Raw genomic sequence first — 23,139 nt, forward strand, 5'->3', positions numbered from 1 at the left:
CGCTCTATCGAGAGAGACTCTGGGAGCCCAACCTCTAATTACACTCCGAGCAGCCAGACCAGCCATGCCTGGACCCCTGTAGTGTCGATCTCCCCCCCACCGCTCACCTCTCCTGTCCAGGATTCGCGCACGACTCCACGCGCGAGCACTGAGGGAACGAGTTCGCCCCATGAGCTCAGAGCGGCTGAAGGTATCGCTAGTCGGCTAGGAATCTCGGATCGCACCCCAACGCCATTGAGCTTAGGAATGTCCGATGTCAGAGATGCCATCTCAGATATAGCCAACGGCGTAGACGCCCACACCTCCACGCAGACTTCCGATACCCCAGACACTGCAGAGCCTCTGTTGCAGCCACGACCCCCTCGGCGTTCACGGGCGGCGTCCAGAACAAGCCTTGTGCCTCACGATGTCAAGGACGAGGAACTTCCATTGAACCGCTTCCACGACGCAGCATTTCAAAACGCCTTTGGCGATGCGAAGGCCCTGATGTCTCAGTTAGTCGATGTCTTGGAAGGTAGTCCTCTCCACATCAGCCCTGACTCCACCATCAAGAAACTGCATCGTCAAGCACAAGAATTGTCTCGTTTTCAGTGTCCGTCAACTCGAATCGTAGGTCTCGTTGGGGACTCTGGTGTTGGTACAGCATCCCTTTTTTTGCGTTGTACCCTAACTTATATAACTGACTGCGAGGCTACAGGGAAAAGCAGCGTTCTGAATTCGCTTCTGGACCAAGAGGGATTAGCCAGAACCGTAGGTTGTCAACAGTTCGGACGTCAAGGCATCAACGGCTGACCCTTCGTAGAGCAACAGCGGAGCTGCGTGTACTTGTGTTGTTACCGAATATCACTACCGTACCGGAACCAGCTTCCTCGTCGAGGTGGAGTTATTCACGTACGAAGAACTCAAGATGCAAGTTTCAGAACTGCTGCAGTCTTACCGACTTTTTCACTTGCACGCGGGTGAAATGGATACCCACGAGGTCAGCGATTCCGGAGAGCAAGCTGGTGTCGCTCGCGATACCTTCCGAGCAATGTTCCGAGGTCGGCTTGATAGTGAGGATTTCCTAACAACAGAGCCGGAGGACCTTGTGTCGTCAACTCTGGAATCATGGCTGAATGAAGTGATTCCAAATGTCGGCGGTGGGCATACGATACACACTCTTGAAGAATGCTCGAGCCTCTTGATGCGGCTGACGTCCGAGGTGGCGGGGGTACGTGGGCCTGCAGTTTGGCCTTTTATTCGAAAGATCAAGTAAGTCTCGATTGTCGCACGGTTCGGTACAAACACAATTTTTGACATTCAAATTAGAGTGTCTCTCGACTCTCATATCCTGAGCAAGGGACTTGTGCTCGTGGATCTGCCTGGTACGTCGAAATCTTCTGTTTTCAGCACGGTAAAGGGCTTCCGAAGCTGACCGCATCATAGGGCTTCGGGACTTGAACTCGGCGCGTAGACGTATTACGGAGCGATATCTGATCGAGTGCGACGAAATTCTTGCCATTTGTAACATAGGGCGTGCAACCACCGACGCTGGCGTTGCAAGCGTTTTCCAACTCGCAGAGAAGGCGGGCTTGTCCAACGTGAGCGTTGTTTGCACCAAGTCTGACGTGGGTTCCCCTCACATCTTGTCACGACTTACATGTCAGTAACTCTCCTGCAGGATATCCGCGCCACGGAGGCGAAGAAGGACTGGAAAGGCCAGCATGCAAAACGAATACAACAATTAAGCGACGCAGTTACAACCACGCAGATTCAGATTGACGAGAAGAACCTTCAGCTGGCGGATTACGAAGACGATGAGCTGACGGAAAAGGAAAAGGACGAATGGATCAAAATACAACACGGGTTAAGAAAAGAAAGGTGACTACCAATCGCCTTTATGTTCCGAGGTCACTAGCTGATTATAATCCCACTGTCAGGAAGACTCTGCAACAGAAGAGATTTGAGTGAGTAGAGCACCACAACTCAAAAAAGCTTCAGCGCTGAGATGGCGAACATAGACTCAAGCAGTATCTCATCGAGACTCGAAATGTGGCTGTCACTAGACAGCTCCAAGTTGAATACGGCGACAAGGTGCCGTCCGGCGTTTTGCGCGTGTTCTGCGTGAGCAACACCGACTACTGGGCGAAGCGCAGGCTATCGCGGGACGAGGCGCTCCCCTCGCTGCGACTGAGCGGCATCATCACGCTGCGAAAACACTGCCTCGCCATCATCGCAGACACTCAGCTTACAATCGCCACCAAATTTGTCGTCAATGACATCCCGGCTTTGATCGGCGACGTCGCGCTGTGGATTCAGTCCGGCGCCGGAAGTGCGGATGCAGAGCAGAAACGAATTGTCCGCGAGACTCTTGATAATGTTGATCGTCGGCTCAGAAGGGTAACGTCTGCGGATTATCAGAGGGCTAGATGCGACCTCTAGCTGATTTATACGCGTACATATGTAGGCCTTGCTGGGGCGAGGATCAGACCTAAGCCGTATCGGCAAGATGATCAAAGGAGAGTTCAAAACTCGTGTCTATGACGGTAAGTTTATTTTTCCTCCGCGCGTCTTCGTGTCCATGGCTCTGAATAGAAGTCTTTGTTTACAGAGCAACGCATTGGTGAGTGGAGTGAGGAAGCCGTCGCCGCTGGCGATGACTGGAAAGACGTAAGTAAATCAGATTTTGATCTCCTTCTCAGATAAGTAGCCACGTCTCGCTAACCGTGACACCAGTGGCATTCGAGTAAGTCTGGAACATGGAATTAGCGTCCCAAGGGCATGTTGTACTGACTAAACAACGAAGTGAGCTACGCTGCGTTCTGTCGCAAGTATGGTAACCACTGCACTGACAAGATTGGATATCGCGACTGGAACGCAGAGATCATCTCCGGCATGGTCGCGAACCTGACTCCAAAGTGGGACCGACTCTGTTCATTCTTCGTGAACGAACTGGAGAGAAACGTCACACTTGTCGATTCTGCTGTTGATCAGGCACTTGAGTACATTGGTGAGTCGCTTAGGGAAGGCTGTTCAGTCGTCGACTGACGAGGATTCTAGAAGCAGAGTTTGAAACCTTCCCACGATCGGCCGTGACTATCAGTCAAGCGCTGCTTTCCCGCAAGGCTATCCTCACCTCCAAGGTGCAAGCTTTGTGCGATAATTTCAGCGTTGACCTCGGGTATGTTTATCGGAAATTGGTTCGTCTCATTCTAACCATCCTGCCAGGACTGTTCGAATCGATGCTCTTACCGGAATTCGGACCTCTCTCATAGGAGAAGCAATGGAAAGATCGTACAGATCCTGCAACCACGAGTTCGGTGAGTCCGAGACGGAAACCATGACCGCACCCAAAAACCCCTGGCTAGACGAACGACTGACAGAGCGTAACAGGAGGCGGAAGCGACCAGAGACGGAAGAAAATCATCAATGACACGATCAAGCGACACGACCTTTTCCAGACACACATGCGAGACTTCAGAAGACGAGTGGATGCTTTGGCCGATGAACTGCAGGCCAGTATAGAGGCTAACATTCAAGTTAACCTCATTGTTATCGAGGCGTCTTTTGACCTGATCAGAAACGAGAACATAGCGACGGAAAGCGAGGGAAACCCGGTGCTCAGGCGCCGCTTGGGTGATGAGATCGCCACGGCTGAGGAACAGCTAGGACGTATCAAGGAGGCTATGCATTTGTGAGATGCTCCAGCATTAAAAATCTTTCCGCGTCATTCTCAGCTCCGAACGCTTTTCTTTGTTTATAGAACGAATTGAATAGCTGTCAAGGCAAGAGACCTTCTTTGGAGGACCAGACCTCCCATTCTACTTCCCCTAGGCTTTGATACAGGCGGATATTTAACCTCTATCAAGTGATATTAGACTTTCCACCCGATTAAAGTTATAAGCTAAGTTAAGCCCAGTCTTGAGATATAAGAAACCGGGTCTAATTCCAATCAACTAAGATTATCATCAACGGTCTTGAGAGTCCGGTTCTTACCAGCAAAGTAAATCGTGTCCCTTACGAACACACGGGCTGTCTTACTGATTCCATTTCCAGAGCACAAAAGAATGCGTCGAGATACCTGCATCTTAACATGGCCCGTGAATAGCTTTAGTTACGATGACCAGCCTATTGTATGTTGGGTCAAGCAATAACTCTTGTCACCACATGTGGTTGACCTCATCAGCCCCCCGGATGTCGTGCTCAGCCACAGACGAGCTGGAACCAACTCTATGATTGCATTTAAGACGCGAGAATCCGCTCGATCTTCCGTCTTCCCACTTTCTTCCAAGAATTTTCGAAAGGCTGATGATTCCATGCATTTTCGTCTCCATCGTAGGCTCCGTCTATGTCTCCCTACTCTCGAAACACCTCGACGCAAGTCGATACAGTGGTGCAATAGCCCGATTGTGTGTGTCCCTCCCATTAATTAAATTATCGCCATGGGGAGTCCCGGATAAGACTGTAGGCTTCTTAACCAGTTGGAATAAGCAATAACTTTCAAGCACTCTTAAATTATCGACACAGCAAACGGCCCGAGCAAACTGTCTAGAGCAGAAAGCAACAAGTGCCACGTCAAGGTCGGAAAATGTCCGGGCCCCTGGGAAAGAAAAGTTTGCATCCGGGCCCAGAAATCCGCTGCAACCCTGCGGAGATTTTTGCAAACCAAGTCATGGCAGATGGCCGATGACAGCAATGAGGTGGAAAAGCAAAATGATGCGGAAAGACGCCGAGAGAGAGAGAGAGATAAGGAAAAAGAAATGGGAAGAAAAGAGGGCCGAGAACAACGGTAATTAGCGCAAGCCGACAACAGCGCAGACCTCCAAACGAACGAAAAGACCGTAGCCAAAAGCCGCCAGGTATGTCAAGACATAATTCGGATCGCAGTCAACGCTACCCCCCTATCACGCCAGAAGCAGGGCACTCATCGCCTGCGTTGAGTCGTGTCGCCTGTCACAAGCAGCCTCGGGTTCAGCAGCAGCTTCAGCTCGGAAATTCTTGGAATCCGAGCATCCCCTCTCAACGTCAGACGGCTCATTAGAAACACCCCAAGTCGCCTGGTGCGACGCTTGCTAGCCAGGGTGTAAGACGCGCCGACGAAGCGACGTAAGATCCTTCTTGCGATTCCCGAGGCGCGGGACTTTCTATACTACAGCGAAACGCGATGGAGAGGTTTCCACTACTCGTGCCAAATCCGAGGCAATTTTGCCGAAAATCGTATCGCCACGAGACTTGACCTCCCAGGCCAGATGATGTCTTCTCAGACGATTGACTTAGTTGGCATTGGAAGGAGAACCGAAAAGGGGACGTTGATCCAATACCATCATACAGGCACTATCTACAGGCACTATTGGTGTCTAGTCGCAAAGTCTTATCCCCACACAACCGGAAAGCTACCAGCTGTCCAGTGTCCACAGACCGTTCTGCCGTCAGTGCCGCGAGATGAGATAAAGAGGTCCCTTTCGGATGGCCTAGGTCAAAGTGCGACACGCGCCGTTGGGGGAGCTGTGACCTGTAACCAATACGCGCCAACAACGCAGCTCAGGTCTCAGGCGAAGAGGAGGACATCAAGAGGGGAAGAGGAGAGGAGGAGATGTAGGAGGGCAAAGCCGGCTTGGCCGGCCGATCTGTCGAGCCACATTCACCGGCGTATCCCTGCACACCCCCAGCAAAAGGACCGGACTGGGCTCCAACCAGCCAGAGCCTGATACCCTGTAGAGGAGCGGCAGAGCCAGTTTCGGGATCCTCCTCAATGTGTTCTTCTGTTCCCGCTCGCTCTGGTTTAGAGTTAAATCAGAGGCGACGAACCGTTGACGGGACGAGAGACGTTCATCTCAGCATTTGCAGCGCTCAGATTCATCCCACGGAAAGAAAATGATGGGCAGGTTTCCTGTCAGTTCTGTCAATGTCAATGTCAGTGTCAGTGTCAGTGTCATGGCGTGTCCACATTTGGCAGAAGCAAGTATGGTGTGCAGCTTGTTCCATCACCAACGCCAGTTACAAATGTCCCATAATCAGATGCTTTTTCCTTCTGCGTCTGCTTGCCGCTATTTTCGATATTTCCCTGCAGGAAGATGGGAAAAGGAAGCAAGCTCACCTCGGCAGGCTTGTACACTACTCAGGTAACAGTCAGGCACAGGGGCACACCACCCAGGTCGCGCTCTTCCAACAAGGGAATGGCGTCGTGCGGGGGAAATTGGCATCTCTCCCAGACAAGCAGCCATGTTGCCCCCCCTCCTCAGAGCTGTTTGTCCTTGTCCACGTCCTCAGGGCCTCACAAAGGACGAGAATGGTTTGGAGTCTGGTACAGGAGTGGTGAGTCAGGCCCAATCAGGGCGAACATGACACACGGATGTTACCCTGACGGGATTGCCATGCTCGGAGAGATCATCAAGTGCGCTGGTGGCTGCCGTGTGTTCCTGCATCTGGCCACCTTCTATCTGCCTTTGTCTGCGTCTTCCTCTCATCCGTCTTTTCGGACACCATTGTGACGCAGTATCGACACCATTGTAGCTGGTTTACCTTTTGTAATACATGAGAAGTCTGGCTGCGCGTCTCTCCTGTGTCCTGACATTCGATGCAAGAAGATGGCTCACCTTGTCACCACCCAACACTGCAATAAGGTATTTTGCCTTTGGATTTGTGGCTTAGGCCAGCCACTACGCAGCCATCTTTGGGATCGACTTTGCAGAGTTCAAAAGCCCCAAACCTACTGCACCGGGATGGTCACAAACCACGGCCAAAGGGTAATTTGACAGCTCGGTCCAGGAACCTCAAAACAGTGGGATCAATACGTCTTGATGGTGTCAAAATCCTCAGCCAATGACTATGTCTCCCTTGTGTACCTATTGCAGCGCGACAAGCAGCCAAGAAATGCTCCGGCCATCACCCCCAGTCACCCCAGATTTGACCAGGACGGTGACAACGAGAGGAGAACTCTTCCACCTGGGTAGACTTCAATCGGTAAATACAGAGTACTGATAACTTAGAACCTTCCACCAAATCTCAACAACAATCTCACCAATCATTATGATTCAGCACCCGTGGAAGAAGCGCCATACCAGCGATCGACAAAGATGAGAGAATACGAATTGACCCCGAAATTGCGCCCGATCCAACGCACAAAAATGTAGCTTCCCAACACCGCAAAGCCCGGGTCCATCTGCAATATGCCATTCTCCTTGGAGGGAATCGATCTCCTTCTTCACATGTACAGCGAAAGGTGTACCGAGCACAAACTGCGGCCCTTCACACCCACCACTTCTCCAATACGCGCCGCGGTGGCCAGGCTTCGGAACTGAGCTAAAGAGGTCACCAAATCGACTTCCCTGGCCTCGTCTGGACCCATGATGATCTCCGTCCTAACGGAAAAGACTATCTAATCCGGTATTTCACCCCGTCCAGCCCCCCTGCTCCTCTGTAACCTTCGCCTCTCCTCTATACGATCATCGGCGCAACCCTGAGGCCCGCAGAGGCCGGGTATACGCGGGGAACTACGAGTTAGGCCCTGTTCTCTCTCTCTGTTCTTTTTCATCATATCGTTGCAACGTGCATGCCCATGCTGACCCCAGTCGGACCTAGCAACCGCTTCGCGCGACTGGGGTCTCGGCTATCCACTTTCCCCCAGACTTTTGCTTCGTCTGCCTTACACCCATACCCTCATCCCCCCGGGTTCCCTTGACTACTCCAAGTGCGTGTCGGTAGTCACTGAACTCACTGAGCAGGAGAAAGCGGACCTTGAGCTGTTTGCCCCATTCCAGTCCTGAGGACCTTGTTTATTAGGTTTCGACAACCGGGTCCATGTAATTCCTTCTTTTCCGTGATGGGCCTCCACGCAAACCCAGTCCAAACATCCCGCCCATATCCAAGTAGATGAGAGGCATCAGGGTGTTACCAGACTTTGCTCCAGCCTCTATCTACATAAAGCCCTACTCCCCTCAGCTCTACTAGACTTCCTTTTCTCGTCTCCCATCCACTCGCTTGTCTCTATCATACCAGCACTAGCTGTCGCCTATTGTCTTATCACACCCAGCCTTAGAGCCACATCACCCAACCGTATTCAAGATGAAGTACGCATACGCTCTCGCTGCCCTCGCCGCTGTCGTCGCCGCTCAGGTCGACCCTACCATCATCCCCGAGTGTGCTCGACAGTGCTTGAAGGATGCCACGGCCTCGGCGACCAGTTGCAAGGATGGCGATTACGTTTGTACTTGTACACCCGCGAACAAGTCCGCCATTCAGGCCGCCGCCACCAGCTGCGTCGTCGGAGCCTGCGGTGCCGGCGTTGCGCTGAGTATGTCCATATCCATTCACCACGGGAGTAGAATCAGAGAACTAACCTCCCCTCCCTTTAGACCAGGTCCTCCCCGCCTCCGACAAGCTTTGCGCCGCCGCCGCCGCCGGTGGTGGTGCATTGTCCGCCAGCTCTGCCGCCTCCTCCTCGGCTGCGTCTGCCGCTTCTTCGGTCCCCCCCACCGAGGCTAGCGGCTCCTTGAGCCTTCCCGTCACCACAGCCGTCTCGACCGCCACTACTTCCCCCACCGCCACCGACGTTGTCATCGTGTCGACCACCCGCGCCAGCAGCGGCACCGCTTCAGGTAACGCTGCTGCCACCACTTCGGCCGCCCAGGCTGGAGCCGCTGGTCTTGCCCCCATCGGTGGTCTCGCAATGCTTGTTCTCGGTGCTCTTGCTATCTAAGCAGCCCGAAGATTGGAGACATGGTTCTTGGCGGTGGAGCTCACCTGGAGCGGTCTGTGAGGAAGATTGTCGGTTTTGGAATATGTACATTCATAAAAAAGGGCGTGATGAAACGGCTCATGATTGATGTTGAATGTTTGTAGCACCGGTGCCATGGTGCGGAGGTTTATTGCCCGCGGCCATGTGTTTGAAAGCATATTGGCATCGGGCATGTAGTTTAAAAGCAATACAAGTTTTCTAATATTAAAAGGCGTTTTCGACTACTTTATGCCTCAATAGTCCAAAATTTGTTGTCTTCTGAAAAGTCAAAGACAATATGAATGATGCTGTGTTAGATGACCCACAGCACAGCAGCCCAAACCCAGGCAACAATCACAAGATTCTCCGCTGAAGGCCCAAAGAGGGTGACACCCAAGCTATACGGGGTATTCGTGAGAATGTTTGCCTGTTTGCTGATATCCGGACACTTTCCATCAAGGAGGTCTTGCATGCTGGACCTCTTCCTCACTGACGCCTTTCCGTCCGGCATGCACTCTCCCGGCTCGTACCCGCGCCGGAATTCAAGCGCGTTGGCAAACATCCGCGCCTTTTGATCTGTGGTGAAGCCGTTCTGTGGAATCTGGCCACGGCACGAGGAGTACTTTTATAGGAAAAATGATGCGTCAGTGTTGTTCTTTGAAAATTCAAGTTGGAGGCGGTAGAAGACTCACACTCATATAATTGTTGATGTCAACCGGTGAGCCGCCGGCACAAGTCACCTGTGAGCATTGGTACACGACGTCTTGATTACCCGAGGTCTGTGTGGCGTTGGTCAAGCCGTCTTGGATGAGACACTGCTGGCCGATTTCATTGAACGTGTGGCCGAGACCGAACCAGTGGCCCACGTCGTGAACAAGAGTCGTAGCGTCTCCTCCCTGAACATGCGTCTCTTCAATGACGATACCGTCTACTTCATCAAGCTCTTGATTCGGAAAAGTGACGTACTGTGATATTCCTCATTAGTTAGTCTTTGCTGATCGCCTCATCGTTGAATAGACCTTACGCTGTTGAGCTCCTGGTCGTTCTTATCAGTGCTCCGGAGCCCATTCACAATCCAGACGGTTAATGTCAATTTTCCAGGGGCGCGCGTCCGACGTTGCCAGTCTAGGAGTTTACTCTCACGCCTTGTGACCTTTGACCAGTCCTCGTTTGCTTTTGGCTCCCACCAGTTGAGTGCCATGAAGCGAAAGTTGATCCTCACTGCGCCCAACGCTTCATTCAAGACATCGACCTACAAACTATCAGTTCCGACATGTTGACCATTGCTAGGCTTTTAGCCGGCTCACCTGTGACTTCACTCTGGCCTCTAACTCGTTTGGCCGAGCGGCCGTTGACGAGGCCCTCATGTAGTGGAAGTACACTCCAACCTCCATGGCGTCAACTGCTTTGCAGTTGCTGAAACCACGGAGGTCTCTCGAGGCTAGAGGTACCCAGTCCAGTAGCTCATCCACGAGGCCCTTTCTCTTCGCTAGCCTCCGAGAGTACAGATTCTGGCACTCTGAGATGTTGGCCGGAATGGAGATCTTCCCCATATCGACAGGTGCAGGATCCTTTTTGGCAAAGTATTCAAAGTAGGCTGTCTCGAGGATAGCAAGTGCCCTGGCATTGTTGTTGTTTATCGACTTTGCCGGAATGTTGGCATTGAGCTCGGCCTGGAATTGCTGTATGGTTGACTTATCCGGAGGTGTGGCAGTTCCTGACTCCGGAACCGCCAGGATCGAGGTCTCGTTGACACCTTGGAAGCTGTCGGATGGTTGGGCGGCAAAGGAGGCTGTAGTGGCCAGTTCCGGCGACGAGATTGTATAGGTAGCTTGACTAGCCCCGAGAGAGCCGGTGCCGGACCTTTCAGAATTAGCGAGAATATTGGACCACTCGAACGTCAAGCATTGCTTACACTTGGCTCGATGAATCGTCACCTGGGATATTTATTCCTTGGGTACCAGAAGCCTGAATCGCAGCAGCCGTGGTGGTTCCCGTCCCCTGAACTTGGACGAATGTCGAGCCGCCAGAAACCCTTGGGGCATCAGACTGTACTTGAGTGCGCTGAGCTGTGTTCGACTTTGGAACGCTAGCCGAAGGTCCTGCAGTTTGGACGATTACTCTGGAGGAAGCAGCCTCTCCCGAATTCGATGCGTCTCTAGTCGGAGCCGGTTGGCCAGACAAAGTGACTTGGGTTGACGAAGCCGCCTCTTTTGGGGAATTCGGTGATACAGACGCGCCAGATGATGCCGAAGCAATCTTTGGTGTTACCGCTGGGTTCTCTGATGAGGGCTTTATTATTTGTATTGAAGGCGGTGCTGAGATTGGACGAGCTTCTGATGTGGGAGGTCTTACTACGGAAGATGCCTCTGGCGGGTTGTCGGGCCCACTGCTTGCGGCTGGTGAGGCGGCTGGTTCTGAATGCTCTCATGTCAGAAAAAAACCGAATGAAAACCAAGGGATCAACGCTCTTCTCATAAATCTGCGTGATGGATTTGCCATGCAATTTACTAACCTTGAGAGCTGGCGGGTGCCGGTGGCCTGGCAACGGAAGAAGCCGGTGCATCAGGAGTCGAGAGATTACTGAAGTTCTGAGCTGAGGCCCCAGAAGACAGCACAGAAATTAGACAGAAAAGGTGCGTGAATTTCATGTTGGAGTCAGCTTCAATGTGCAGTGACCGTTATTCTCACCAACTCTTTCCAACAGGGGTGCTTTAATTCTTTTTAAAAAAAAACTTGCCAATATTATACTCCTCATCTACAACTTCTACAAATCTCGCTTGAGCTATCCAGAATCGTTTCAAGAGGTCTTCTCAACCAGCTGGCTGGAACACGCCACGCCAGCTGCTAGCAGAGTAAAGTTGGACGCATTCAGAAGCTGCCATTCATACATGCGGGGAAAGCCTGTAAAGTCTTAAAGTCTAGATGAATTGGCGGGCTGGACAGCTTATGCCAAGCCTTTCCCTTTGAGCCACAAACGTTGGCGCTGGTTCAGCCCCAGCGCTCTGCTCCATTCCCGTAGTCTCATGCTTGTGTTGGTGTGAGAGCACTCGAAAAGTTACCCACCTATCTCAAATCCATGAGGAGTAGATACGAAGGAAGATCCTCGCAATATTTGCTTCTTTATAAATGGATGTGGTAAAACCATCGGGATGAGATTGTTCCTGACGAAGCTGTGACTCGCGCTTTGGTTCCAAAACCTGGGGATGGAATGCCTTTGTGTCGAAATCGATGCTTACGTGTAGTCTTATCATAGACTGACAGAGACTTAACAAAACGCATTCTATAAGTCATAATTGGCCTGATAGACCGTGAGGAAACTCAAAGCCCTCTTGGTCCGCGTGATATTTTCCTCTTTGACCCATGGGCGATGGTGCGCCACGGACTCGGTTGCCAGAAAACCCCAAAGGAAAAGGACTGGACGTTTGCGGTATTCGTGTACGACTCGACAAATCACGATCACAGCCTCTCTAGAGCCATCTGAGAAGGTAAAATTACGCCAAGGCAGACGACCAGAGGCTGTCTACTACTGCGTGACCGACTTCACCAGGCATAACATTCGCCGGCTTTTTCTCTGGACAGCATGGGCTCACCACTGCATAGCTAGCTTTGAGTTTATCTTCACTAGCTTCGACGACTGCCGCCACGGTTCAGCCCTAGAACCGAGACACTGGGACTTGTAGACGAATCAAGTTTTCCGACTGAGAGTCTTGCGGAATGATCCGCGTCCGGTGAAGAGAGTAGGGATTTCTTGGTATGATGAGAAATTGGAGAAAATTACTTATCAAGACACACACCATGGACAGAGGACAGAAAAGTCGCGTGAGTATCTGTTGCCAAAGGCGGCGAGACATTTGTCCCTCAGCTGGGAGAGCTGGTCCGAGCACTAACGCCTTTTGTCCTACATTTGCCCGTTCGCGTCGCCACCTTTCAACTGACCTTGAGCGTCCTGGGGCTCAATGTCGTCGACCATTAGGACAACGACCATCTAGTGTAGCTACATACTCAATCAGTGTGGCGTTGCAAACTCTCAAGCATTGTGAGTGTTAAGCTCATGGCCTGAAACATGAGAGACAGGTATCAAGACTTAAAGCCACCGGCATGCGTTTGAAGTCGGGGTATGGGGATAGCATCGCGGTTTCATCACTCCAACTACGACGCCTCATGCTTTTATAGCGATAACAACCAAGCAGTTTTTCAGTATCATGCATGTTATTACGTAGTTGGCCCCATTGCACTTTACTATCCATCTCATGCCTACTGTACCTGAATATCTTCAACGCCCTTACAAAAAAAAGTCTAAACGAAGGTCAAGAAGAGAAACACCAGCTTTGTACTCCAACCCCTGTAGCCCGTTCATAACAATCTATCACGCCTTGCCAAAATTCGCTTCATTATTGGCGCTGTCGGAAATTTGTACGCAATACAAATCACACCCTTAGAGCGCGGCGACGACCGAACTCATATCCGCCATAGATGGTAGAAGCCGAAGTGTACTCATCAGACTTGTGCGTCTCGAAAGTCGTAGGAGTGGGCGATGCCTCTGAAATAGAGGGGCTCACAAGGGACGGTCGAGCACTAGCCACAGTGGTGCCGGGATACTCGTTCGAGGCTGACGTCTCCGACGACTTGGAAGACGAAGAGGGAGGATAGTCGTAGCCGCCCGGGATGCTGCTGGCAGTCGGGGTGACCAGAGTTGCAAGAGCACTCGAGATGGTGGTTCCCGGGGATGAAGTCGGAGCTGGGTATTCGGTGTCATAGCCACCCGGAATCTCCGAGGTGCTGCTGGTAACGAGGGTCGGCTTGGCGCTGCCTATTGTGGTTCCCGGCGACACAGTAGAGTTCTGGGAGGAGGGAGGATAGTCGTATCCACCGGAAACGCTGCTCAAAGTTGGTGTGCCTGTGGGTGTGACCAGGGTGGGGAGAGCGCTGGAGACTGTGATGCCGGGCGAAGACAAGGGGGAAGACGAGGGGGAAGGGGATTTCTCATGAGTTGTGCAGGGTGCCTCGGAGGTTGAGGAAGACGTGGATCCTGTAGAAGTACTCTCAACGGAGGTCGTAGACCCAGTGCGGCTGCCAAGGGAGGTGGGAGTAGTATTGAACCAGCTGGACACGGTGGTGGTAGGATAGCTGAGCGTAGTGGAAAGCCGGATGGAGGTAAGGAATGAAAGAGAGGGAAGGCCACTGGATACTCCGGTGCCGCGGCTGGTTGATGAGTAGGCAGTCCCGGAGCTAAGAGGTATGGTCTGCGTGAGAGTCACGACAACCGTGGTTCTCTTGGTAGTGCGGGAAGTTGATGGAGAGAGGGTTGATGCTCCGGGAAGCTGAGATGAGACGGTGGTGTTGATGACCGACGTCGTAGGAAGTGTAGTTACTGTGTAGGAAACCGGGGGAGCGATGCTTGACTCGGATCGCGTGGAGAGAGACGGAAGAGGAGGAATACTGATCGTGGGGATGCTCGGAATGGTGGGAGTTGTGAATTTGGCAGAAGTGGACGAGTCCGTGCCGGTAGTGCGGATAGTCTTGGTGACGGTACGAGTGACGCGAGTGCGCGTGGAGTTGGTCCAGAGGCTCGAGGAAGAGCCAATGGTCTGGCTCGTGCCAGCAGTGCCTGTACCGTAGCTGTAAGAGTTGGAGAGGCTACCGGTTCTGGAGCATCCATTAGCAAGAGTAGTTGTTGGGAAAGGGCAGTTGCTCACGATGTACTGTTCACACCCCAGGTGAGTGAGGAGCTCGGAGTGCCGGCACTCGGCAGCTGGGAGGAGAAGGTGACTCCCGTAGTTGGAGCCACAGAGGACACCGTGCCAATTCTAAGTGAAGAAGTGCTGGATCCAGTTGGAGTGGAAGAGTTGATGTAGCTGGTGGACGACGCGGGAGGAGGAGGAGGAGGAGGAGAAAGAATGCTGGATGACGAGGTCAAGGAACTCAAGCTTCCCGGGATGCTCGTACTAAATGGCTCGCAGGTGTGAAAGTACGGGGGTGTCACAGTCAAGGTCTCGATGACAGTGACAGTGCTAGCACATTGAGAGCCACAAGCAGTGACGGTGACTGTCGCTGGAGGATGTGGGATGAGGTAGTTGTTGGCATTAGGAAAGGCGCTCGCAAGAGAGGCACTGTAAAGTCAGCAATAGCCAAGAAGGCATGGAGAAATGCTCACCCAAGACCCAAAAGGGCGAAGCCAAGAGCGACGGGGACCATGGTGAGCAGAGAAACTGGGGTATCAAACGAGTGTGATGTCGCAACAGCTGGTACTTGCTGGTTAGAGACGAGAATCAGCACTCTATATCTCTGCGGCTTGACACTTTTATATCAAGAAAGACATGTTTCGTGACTCGATGGGAGATGGCACAGCAGCCAGCTCATAACATGCACGATTCAAAAGCCAACGGGAGGAACGGCAGACACCCTCGCCGCGGAACCTGTTACCCCTAGTCTAGAACGCACTTCGACCAGGCCTTGCATGCAGGCCGCCGCCGAGGGCCAACAACACATCAATCAGTCTGACTGTCTCGATTCTACATGCCAGACCCAAGTCAGTCCTTGGGGGGTCGTCTTCGAAGTCGCAAAAAGTGGAATCGCACCAATTGCAACGCTCGAGTCACATCCTGATCAAGAGATGGTTACTCTATCCAAGCTAGGCCATGTTGATTCTTTGACAAAACCGTTTGGCCTAAGAATAATAGCTTTCACTATACGGAAACGGGACTGCCGGATAGTGAAAACACATCATTTGGCACGTCCCCACGCAAACGTATTTATGCCACGCTACAACTTGGGAAGCTGCATGGCTCGCAGGGAGCTCCCGAGCTGTCAGGCCGAGTAGCAATCGATTTTTTGCAATTAAAGACGCGACGAGGCTAGTAGAAGTGATTTCTCCAGTCGATGGCAAAGATGTATGGGCAGTCTGACTGGCGAGAAAGTAGAGCCGTAATGAGCACGGCTAGTCGGCTACAGATGCTCTGATTTCGGCTGCGGGTGTCCGTCCTACGCAATCTCAGCGAAACAATCCGCACAGTCAAACAAGAATTGCAAACAGCGAACCAGTCGAGGCTTGTATCATGCCGTAATTAGTGGCTCTAGTTTGAGCCATCGATGTAAGATGCTGTGATCTTTCATGTGTTGGAGGGCACATCTACGATAGAATATGCCGCTTTTCTCGCACAGAGGTTGTGTGTGTAAAAGTTCGTGAAGCTTCGAGCCATTCCAAAGACTTGGGTTCACCATCCTTGAGCAAGCATCTGCACGACAGATGCCGTATTCATCATATTACATGAGATGACACTGCAGGGAGGGACTTTTTGCTTGTTGCTTTGGGCCCCAGCAAGATGGTGCAACACCAGAGGCGGCCGCTGCCTCGCGTGTGTGCCTGCATCGACGCAGCTGTGCGTTTCCGGCCTCTCAGGGGGGGGGAGACCAAACAGAGAACACATGCACCCTTCATGATAACATGGAAATCAGAAAATGTGTCCACGGTTGCCGGATCCAGAGAACACGCCTTAGCTTCACCAGAGATCAAAACACGGCTCATGTTACTGGCAGTCATGTCGGCGGGGTGCGTGATGCAGCCAGGCTAGTATGCATCTAGATCCCGTGGAATTGACAGCTTCATCGACCGCTGATTGCGGGAGTAGACAGGCGGGCTGCGTAGATGTCACGCCGGGATGGATGCAAGAAGCACGTTTGTCTGTCTAGAAGAACCCGTTCATACCAAAAAGAAGGTCAGGAGTTTTTCAATCAATCAAAGACGGGAATAATCATCGCTAATTCGGACGGATCAGCAAACCTCCACGTTTGCTTGCTTTCCATCTCGGGTTGTGTGGGCCGTCTCACACCCGTAGCTAAGTACTTGTCTTTGTTGACCTTCGGGAATTAGGACCAGCCGCTGGGCTCGGGTATGCCCCTCGAGGCGAGACTTGTCGACGGATTTTTCGTCTGACCAAACCTTGAGCTCACTCGTCCAGGCGATGGTGTTGCCTCGATTCGTGGCAAAAGGCGTTCGAAGCAACTGTTGTGCTGCGTGCACTCTGCCACGGAGAACGAGGGGACCAGTTTTACTCATCCTCGCACAATGTGACCATGTTGAAGCTCTACTTAGAGTAGAAGCATAGTTCTCGAGAGGGCAGATCCACGTATCTGAGACTGTCTTAAGTTGTCCATAGTCTGGAATGAAGGACTGCCAAGTTCTTCCACGGGTGAAGGTTACACGACCGGGTAGCGGGGCAGGGTTGTGAACGAAGGACCACGTTGCGACACCGATGCCTCGAAAGATACTATTTGTCTTTCCCCAGCCACCCCATTTGGTTGCTATTGGCCAGGCTAGATTAGATGAACCATCCATTGCACTATGCAGCAGCTTCACAAACTGCCAGGCTTCCTAGGACTCCTTGCGTCTGCGCTAACACTTTGCGTTAAAGACAATCTTTTTCATCCACTGTGTATCAAACTGTTTAGGGGTTCGATTCTGACATGCTTCCCTCAGAGAACCGCCTTCAACGCCTTGAAAGCATCATCTCGACTCCCCGAGAACCTGAGCTCGGAAGTTTTCCAGTTGATGACGTTCCAAATGTTATCGACATAGGCCGCCTTCCCATTGAGGTACTGCTCCCATCATTGATCAGTCTCTACGAGTCTCACGTGTACATAGTTGGTGGTGATCACAAACCTGCAGGTAGTACGCATGCTCCCACATGTCGATGCCAAAGATGGGCACCCCCTTGGTGACGGGGTCCTGGTCCTTGGTAGTGACAATGTTGAGGCCGGTGACATCGTCCTTGACCAGCCAACCCCAGCCACTGCCAGTGATACCTAGCAGAGCGGTATTGAAAGCCGCCTTGAATTTGTCGAGGCTGCCCCAAATACGGGTGATCTCGGCGATCAGCGCCGGTGCCGCATCGGTTGAAGCGTCTGGGCTGGAAGCCGGGGACAGGTTCTCCCAGAAGAGGGAGTGATTGATGTGACCGCCACCGTGGAAGTTGAGGGCCGCGAGGACGCCGATGCGACTTTGGAGGGGGTTGGCGTTGTAGGTCTCGATGGCTTTGTTCAAGTTCGTGACATATGTTTGGTGGCTGTTGATTTTTGACCGTTAGCACTTTGCGTATTACTCTTTTTTCCCCCATGTGGCATTACTCACTGTTTGCTGTGATGCAGCTCCATGATTTGAGCCGAGATATGAGGCTCGAGAGCCTTGAGAGGTCAGCTGCAGCAAGCAGTGGTTCTATCCGGCAGTGAGGGGACACGAACATCATAATCGTAGGGAAGCTTTGGCAATGTGTACTGAGCGTTGGCCATTGTGAAGTCTGTGGTGGTTGCTTCAGGTGAGCTAGCTTTTTATGTAGGTCTTGGGGATAATTTTCGATGTCTTGAAGTGAAGTTGAGATGATCGGTTTGGAGAGGTAAAGTGTTGAAGTTGAGAGATGCTCCAGGCGAGACAGACATCCAACCGATCCAGATGAGGGGTAGATATGAGCATATTTCATCATCTCGGCATTCGTGGGTGTCTTCTCCATCTCCGTCGAGGCCGAGGATGTGACAAACACCTTGATGGCTGCCCTCCCTCCCGACGTCTCATTGACCAGCTCCATTCTTACTTGGCATGGATCATGGTGCTAAAGTACTCACATAGAAGAGGTGGGGACTTCCACACTCTCATCTGTGATGAGATCGAATTTGAATCAAGATATTTTTTATAGCATTAAACATCCTCAACCTCGCAATGCTCTTCTACGGTTCGCTTCTCTGTCCTCTGCGATGGTGCGTAATGTAAACCGGCTTAAACATGATCAATATTGCTCTAACTTGCTCACCGGGAAACCCACGTGCAGGGTGCGCCAGTGCCTACTCCGGGGTTAGCGACGAGTCATGATTGGTCAACTTATTGTTAGTAATGCTACGGCCCGGACCCGTTCGCGCTCGTTTTGGGACGACAGGGATAGAGAGACAGAATGAGCACCTTGAGGGAGTTGTCAGAGTTGGTCGAGACGTTTAAAGCGTGGTGAAGGCTCAGTATTTTTTGAAGAGCATTACTCTCCTGTTTTCTTAATTCTGCATGACCTCCAAGAGTATATATACTTCAAACATTCTCCCAACTCTCCAATACCTTACCTTACTATGTGCGGCCCAGACACTTGCACCAAGCCCCGAGGCGGCGCTTTGGCCGTCCTCAACCAACCCTGCAGTCAGCCTAGTCCGTCAGCACTTAATCCGAGAATCCGTGGAGATCTCGCATTTCACACACCGGGAAAACCAGGGTGTACTTTCGCTACGCATGCGCGAATCACGGGCGGAGAGGGCTGTGATTTACAATCCTTTTCCGACATGGTTGTTGTAATACAGTAAGTTCACATGAGAAGACTCTGGATTTGCCTCTCCTCTCCGAGGACAAATGTCATTCAAGCTCGTTCACTAACAAGAATCTTTCTGACAGCAAGTCTGGTGACCTCACCCGAAAACCGGAAGAATGCGGCTTATTCCACCGCTTTGCGTTCTCTGGTGCCTCCATCCTCGAAAACGGTTCTATACTAGAGCTAGCGTTGCAGAGACCGGTATCGTTGGAAGTAGGTGATGATGGCATCATCGGTCGCAGAATTTCCATCTTTCCAGGGACGGGAATGGATAATGCTTGCGCTGAAGGCATTGTTGGGTTCAACTTTGTGAATGCACTTTGAGAGCGATGGACCAGGTCTGATTTGAGACATTGAGTTGGATCATGGCATACGGCGTTTGAGTGAGGGTGACATCCGATATTTACGGATGATTTCGATGATTGGACTGGGACTGGAGTTCGGCGACAGGATGGAAGGAATAAGCGTCATTATCTATTGATTGAAGCGAAATGCCGTTGATCTATGAGCCTTCGGATTTCAAAGTGCTTCGCTTACAGAAACACAATGACAACATGTGCCAAGTTCCCGCTTTTAACACACGGCGACATGGGAAAGGTTCTGACACGCTGAATATATCCGTAACACGGTGCAACCATGTTCCAATGCGGAAGTCATCTGACATCATGTGTGAAAGACTTGCTTCATAAATTTCTCCCGTTGTCTCTCATAGGGCATCGTGGCTGTCAATTTAAACCATAAGTGATAAGCCTGGCACCCATTATGTCTGAAATTAGATGATTGTATCTTCTAAATACCACAAGACCGTTCCATCGAGACATTGTGCGAGTGATCTCAATAGGAGCTGCACCAATGAGCTTTTTGCACCAAATAGAAGAGTTGATCCGATAAACGAACCTTGCGATAAAAATTGGTCAGGCACGAGTTCGTGACTTTCAATAATGAAAATGACCAGAGAGCTTTGGTAATATTGTTTTATTTCGAGGCGTCTTTGCTAATATTCGTATTGTTCTCAAACCAGAATGTCTTTTCAGACAAATGGATGATGCTGTTGCGGGGTTGCACTGGCTAGAAATATCTTAGCTTTGGAACTGAGGACATGTAATATGCCTCCTATATCGAAGACTTAACCAAAGGCCTGCCGAAAAGAAATATGAAGTTGAAAGCTACTCAGAATTTTCAAGTTGGACACGGAGGCTGTGACATGTGAGCAGATAGTTGCAGTGTCGTTCGACCGCATTCAAGCTTCAGTATGTTGTCGTTGAACTATAGAGGGCTATTTGTGAGGCGTTGCCACGCGGCTGCGTGTTGGGTTAATCAGTCATCTTAACCATGATAACGACCTCATCGCCGGAGTCTCTCTGGAGATGGTAAGGTGACATCTCTATTTTGTCTTTATGAGGCTCTATATTTCTTTCAAAATGCCTGAAAACTGTCCTGACTCCTAATTCATACCCTATGGGTGGTAGATACGGAGAAATTTAAATGATGGGCTGCTGTACCAGCTAGCAACCTGCAATTTACCTCACCTGTGAAAGCTTGGGAGTTTTTAATGGCTAAAACTGACATTGTAGCCGGTCTTGAATAAATTCAACAAGAGGGCGGTGGTATGAGAAAGGAAAAGCCTTAACCACGGACATTTTTAGGACACGTTCTACAACTAAATCCATCATTTTCACGTTAACGAACCTGCAACTCGAACTGCATGTTGAGGATGCTAAAACCTCCATATAATGAGTCTACGTGTTATAATACGGCAAAATGTCTTGTTACATTCGACGGCCTCTCGTCTGGGTGTGAATTGCGAGCACCATGCAAAGTGGCGCTCCATATGAAATACGAAGACGAGGTGATGTCACTTTACGTCCAAAAACATTCCTCGGCAAAATCCCGCAAAGACTTTCGCCTTTGGCACAAAATTTCCGGCAGCCGAGAATGCATGGAATCCTCGGTTTGACGGATTATTGCAGGAAGGCAGCAATCGATGACCGCGTTTGGCAGTTAGTTTGCCGGCGTGTCTTCGCTTCAGGCCAGGCATTCGCTCGGGTAAAGAATTTTCAAACATTGAGAATCAAGAAAATTTTGCCTGATGATTGTGCCAAGCCTGACAGGACAAGCTAAGGTGAGACAGCGTGTCTTGGGTTCGGTGAGAGCAAAGCCAATATGAATTCAGCCTTTTAACAGAAGTCGCTTGTTCCCAAACCTCGGGTTAGCCTCTGCTATTCTTGGTTTTCGGTAGCAACGTAGCATCGCTTGACTCGTGGGGGGAGGCAAAATCAATGGTCGGCCGATGTTCTAGTGTAGCAGTGTCTTTCCTCGGCTGAACGACTCGGCCAAGAGGTTGGCGGATAGCGGAGCCGGACTGATCGGCCGTTCGGCAGCAACCGACTAACGCGGTCTTGGCCAGAGAAGAGAGGGTCTCTCGTGGACTGATTGGCACCCTGCCCCTCCGCGTCCCAAGCTAAAAGAATCAGGGTCTATTTTCAGCATGCTTCTGACGTCAAAGAAACTCTGTTTTCGCAGAGCCTCTGCCCGTTCTGGTGAAGCTCGGCAAGGTTGGGAACTAAAAAACAGCCCAATGGTCTGTTGAACCCCGGCCACAAATACGGGGTCCTCCAGGCGCTAGCTGAGCAATGAGATCATGAGGCCAGTGGAGACATTGATCTGTCAACCTTAAAGGGTTAGTTGCCGGGGCGAATGGCTAAGGTGAGGTGGGTTGCTAGTCAATACGAGCAACTTAGAAGCTTGTTTCCCGCTCTTTCGGCTCCACAGACGAGGTTCTCCCACCCAGGCGAACACGAGATATTGGAGTTTCTCGCCAGAATGGAGGCGAAGGGATTAACTTTGAGAGTCTTACGACGTCTCTCGAAATGTGAATATAAACATTGCAACATCGCTGCTGAAATATCATAATTCTCATCATCACACTCAGCTTCATCAACAGCACCACAGTCACTCTTACAGCACTTCCGCAATCGGACTCGATACCTATTCACATATAATTATAATACTCATAACTCCACAAACACACCACCAACCAACAAGATGAATAAGATCGTCTTCGTTTTGGCCATGGCCTCCGCCGCTGCTGCGGCCCCTCTCAACGCCCGCCAGGACGTCTGCGAGGATGCCTACAATGCCTGCGTCGATGCCGGCACAGCAGAGGTTGCCTGCTCATGCACTCTCACCGCCTGCCTCGGCGAGGACAACGCTCGCAACCGCGAGTACTGCGCCAGTGCGACTGCCAACCTCACCCAGCCCACCCCAACCGGTATCCCCGGCGGCTGCAACCCGGCTCACCCCGGATCATGCCCTTCCTCCTACTTCACCTACACTACTGCCTTTGCTGCTGCCACTGCCTCCGTTACTGTCACCGCGAATCCCGCGCCAGTTTTCACTTCCATCCCCGGCATCCCGGGTGGCTGCAACCCTGCTCACCCCGGATCATGCCCTTCCAATTACTTCACCTACCCAACCGCGGTACCCACTCCCACACCCACCCCCACCCCCGGATCCGGCGGAACCCCTCCTGTATATCCCAACCCCACGCCGGTCGATCACAAGACCTGGACGATCAAGGACTTGATCCGGTACTGCGGCGTGCAGAACGACGGGTGTGACTACAACTTCGCCATCGAGACTGACGACGAGACGGAGCGCTGCACCATCATCCGCGAGCCCGGCTCCAACGCGGCCACTGAGAGCTGGTCCGACCAGCCCTGTACCTCCGGCTCCAACTTCACGGTCTCATGTGGCTACGTTGCCGAACCTGGTCCTGCTTTTGCCGTCATCACCGTCGTCTATGGCAAGGAGATTGCTTGGTTCGGTGTCCCTGACATTAACGGCAAGCCTGTTACCACTGCTCCCTCCAGCCCCTTCGGCTCCGGACAGTTCGGCGACCTCGGCCCTGAGCAGGTCTACACCTACTAAGTGGTTTCAATGGTTTTTTTGGATGGAAAAGTGCATATCTATATAACAGCGATTTTTGATTTACGATGCGATACGCAAAGGCATAAGTATATGACATGAAGCATACAGACGATCACTACGACTAGACACTCCTTAAGATAATGTTAAATGCACCTTGTGCACAACTCATGTACA

At 51.6% G+C, this 23,139-nt stretch overlaps 7 protein-coding genes across 7 annotated transcripts; 4 read left to right on the plus strand and 3 right to left on the minus strand.

Annotated features, from left to right (window-relative positions):
- Positions 1 to 246: 246 nt before the first annotated feature.
- Positions 247 to 3,677, plus strand: CORC01_00763 (uncharacterized protein; the record flags this gene model as incomplete). The annotated part of the gene is made up of 15 exons (XM_022612420.1): positions 247 to 637; positions 698 to 750; positions 803 to 1,251; positions 1,309 to 1,364; positions 1,426 to 1,580; positions 1,661 to 1,860; positions 1,920 to 1,946; positions 2,001 to 2,379; positions 2,447 to 2,525; positions 2,591 to 2,649; positions 2,716 to 2,725; positions 2,786 to 2,989; positions 3,040 to 3,160; positions 3,208 to 3,299; positions 3,373 to 3,677. The coding sequence occupies 15 exons, from the start codon at positions 247 to 249 to the stop codon at positions 3,675 to 3,677; spliced, it is 2,580 nt and encodes an 859-aa protein (XP_022481037.1).
- Positions 3,678 to 8,043: 4,366 nt separating this feature from the next.
- CORC01_00764 (CFEM domain-containing protein) lies at positions 8,044 to 8,677 on the plus strand (the record flags this gene model as incomplete). Its single annotated transcript, XM_022612421.1, has 2 exons — positions 8,044 to 8,272; positions 8,334 to 8,677. The coding sequence occupies 2 exons, from the start codon at positions 8,044 to 8,046 to the stop codon at positions 8,675 to 8,677; spliced, it is 573 nt and encodes a 190-aa protein (XP_022481038.1).
- Positions 8,678 to 9,008: 331 nt separating this feature from the next.
- Positions 9,009 to 11,346, minus strand: CORC01_00765 (uncharacterized protein; the record flags this gene model as incomplete). Its single annotated transcript, XM_022612422.1, has 6 exons — positions 9,009 to 9,317; positions 9,388 to 9,660; positions 9,720 to 9,947; positions 10,003 to 10,558; positions 10,611 to 11,112; positions 11,211 to 11,346. 6 exons carry the CDS (start codon positions 11,344 to 11,346, stop codon positions 9,009 to 9,011), a joined length of 2,004 nt encoding a protein of 667 aa, XP_022481039.1.
- A 1,779-nt stretch (positions 11,347 to 13,125) lies between these two features.
- On the minus strand, positions 13,126 to 14,893 carry CORC01_00766 (uncharacterized protein; the record flags this gene model as incomplete). The annotated part of the gene is made up of 3 exons (XM_022612423.1): positions 13,126 to 14,344; positions 14,395 to 14,808; positions 14,853 to 14,893. 3 exons carry the CDS (start codon positions 14,891 to 14,893, stop codon positions 13,126 to 13,128), a joined length of 1,674 nt encoding a protein of 557 aa, XP_022481040.1.
- Positions 14,894 to 17,170: 2,277 nt separating this feature from the next.
- Positions 17,171 to 17,983, minus strand: CORC01_00767 (superoxide dismutase; the record flags this gene model as incomplete). The annotated part of the gene is made up of 4 exons (XM_022612424.1): positions 17,171 to 17,293; positions 17,358 to 17,760; positions 17,826 to 17,878; positions 17,936 to 17,983. The coding sequence occupies 4 exons, from the start codon at positions 17,981 to 17,983 to the stop codon at positions 17,171 to 17,173; spliced, it is 627 nt and encodes a 208-aa protein (XP_022481041.1).
- An 819-nt stretch (positions 17,984 to 18,802) lies between these two features.
- CORC01_00768 (uncharacterized protein) lies at positions 18,803 to 19,359 on the plus strand (the record flags this gene model as incomplete). The annotated part of the gene is made up of 2 exons (XM_022612425.1): positions 18,803 to 19,026; positions 19,119 to 19,359. The coding sequence occupies 2 exons, from the start codon at positions 18,803 to 18,805 to the stop codon at positions 19,357 to 19,359; spliced, it is 465 nt and encodes a 154-aa protein (XP_022481042.1).
- Positions 19,360 to 22,080: 2,721 nt separating this feature from the next.
- CORC01_00769 (uncharacterized protein) lies at positions 22,081 to 22,965 on the plus strand (the record flags this gene model as incomplete). Its single annotated transcript, XM_022612426.1, has 1 exon — positions 22,081 to 22,965. One exon carries the CDS (start codon positions 22,081 to 22,083, stop codon positions 22,963 to 22,965), a length of 885 nt encoding a protein of 294 aa, XP_022481043.1.
- Positions 22,966 to 23,139: the final 174 nt, after the last annotated feature.

Source organism: Colletotrichum orchidophilum (assembly GCF_001831195.1).
Source record: "Colletotrichum orchidophilum strain IMI 309357 chromosome Unknown Scaffold_4.1, whole genome shotgun sequence".
Lineage (NCBI taxonomy): Eukaryota > Fungi > Ascomycota > Sordariomycetes > Glomerellales > Glomerellaceae > Colletotrichum > Colletotrichum orchidophilum.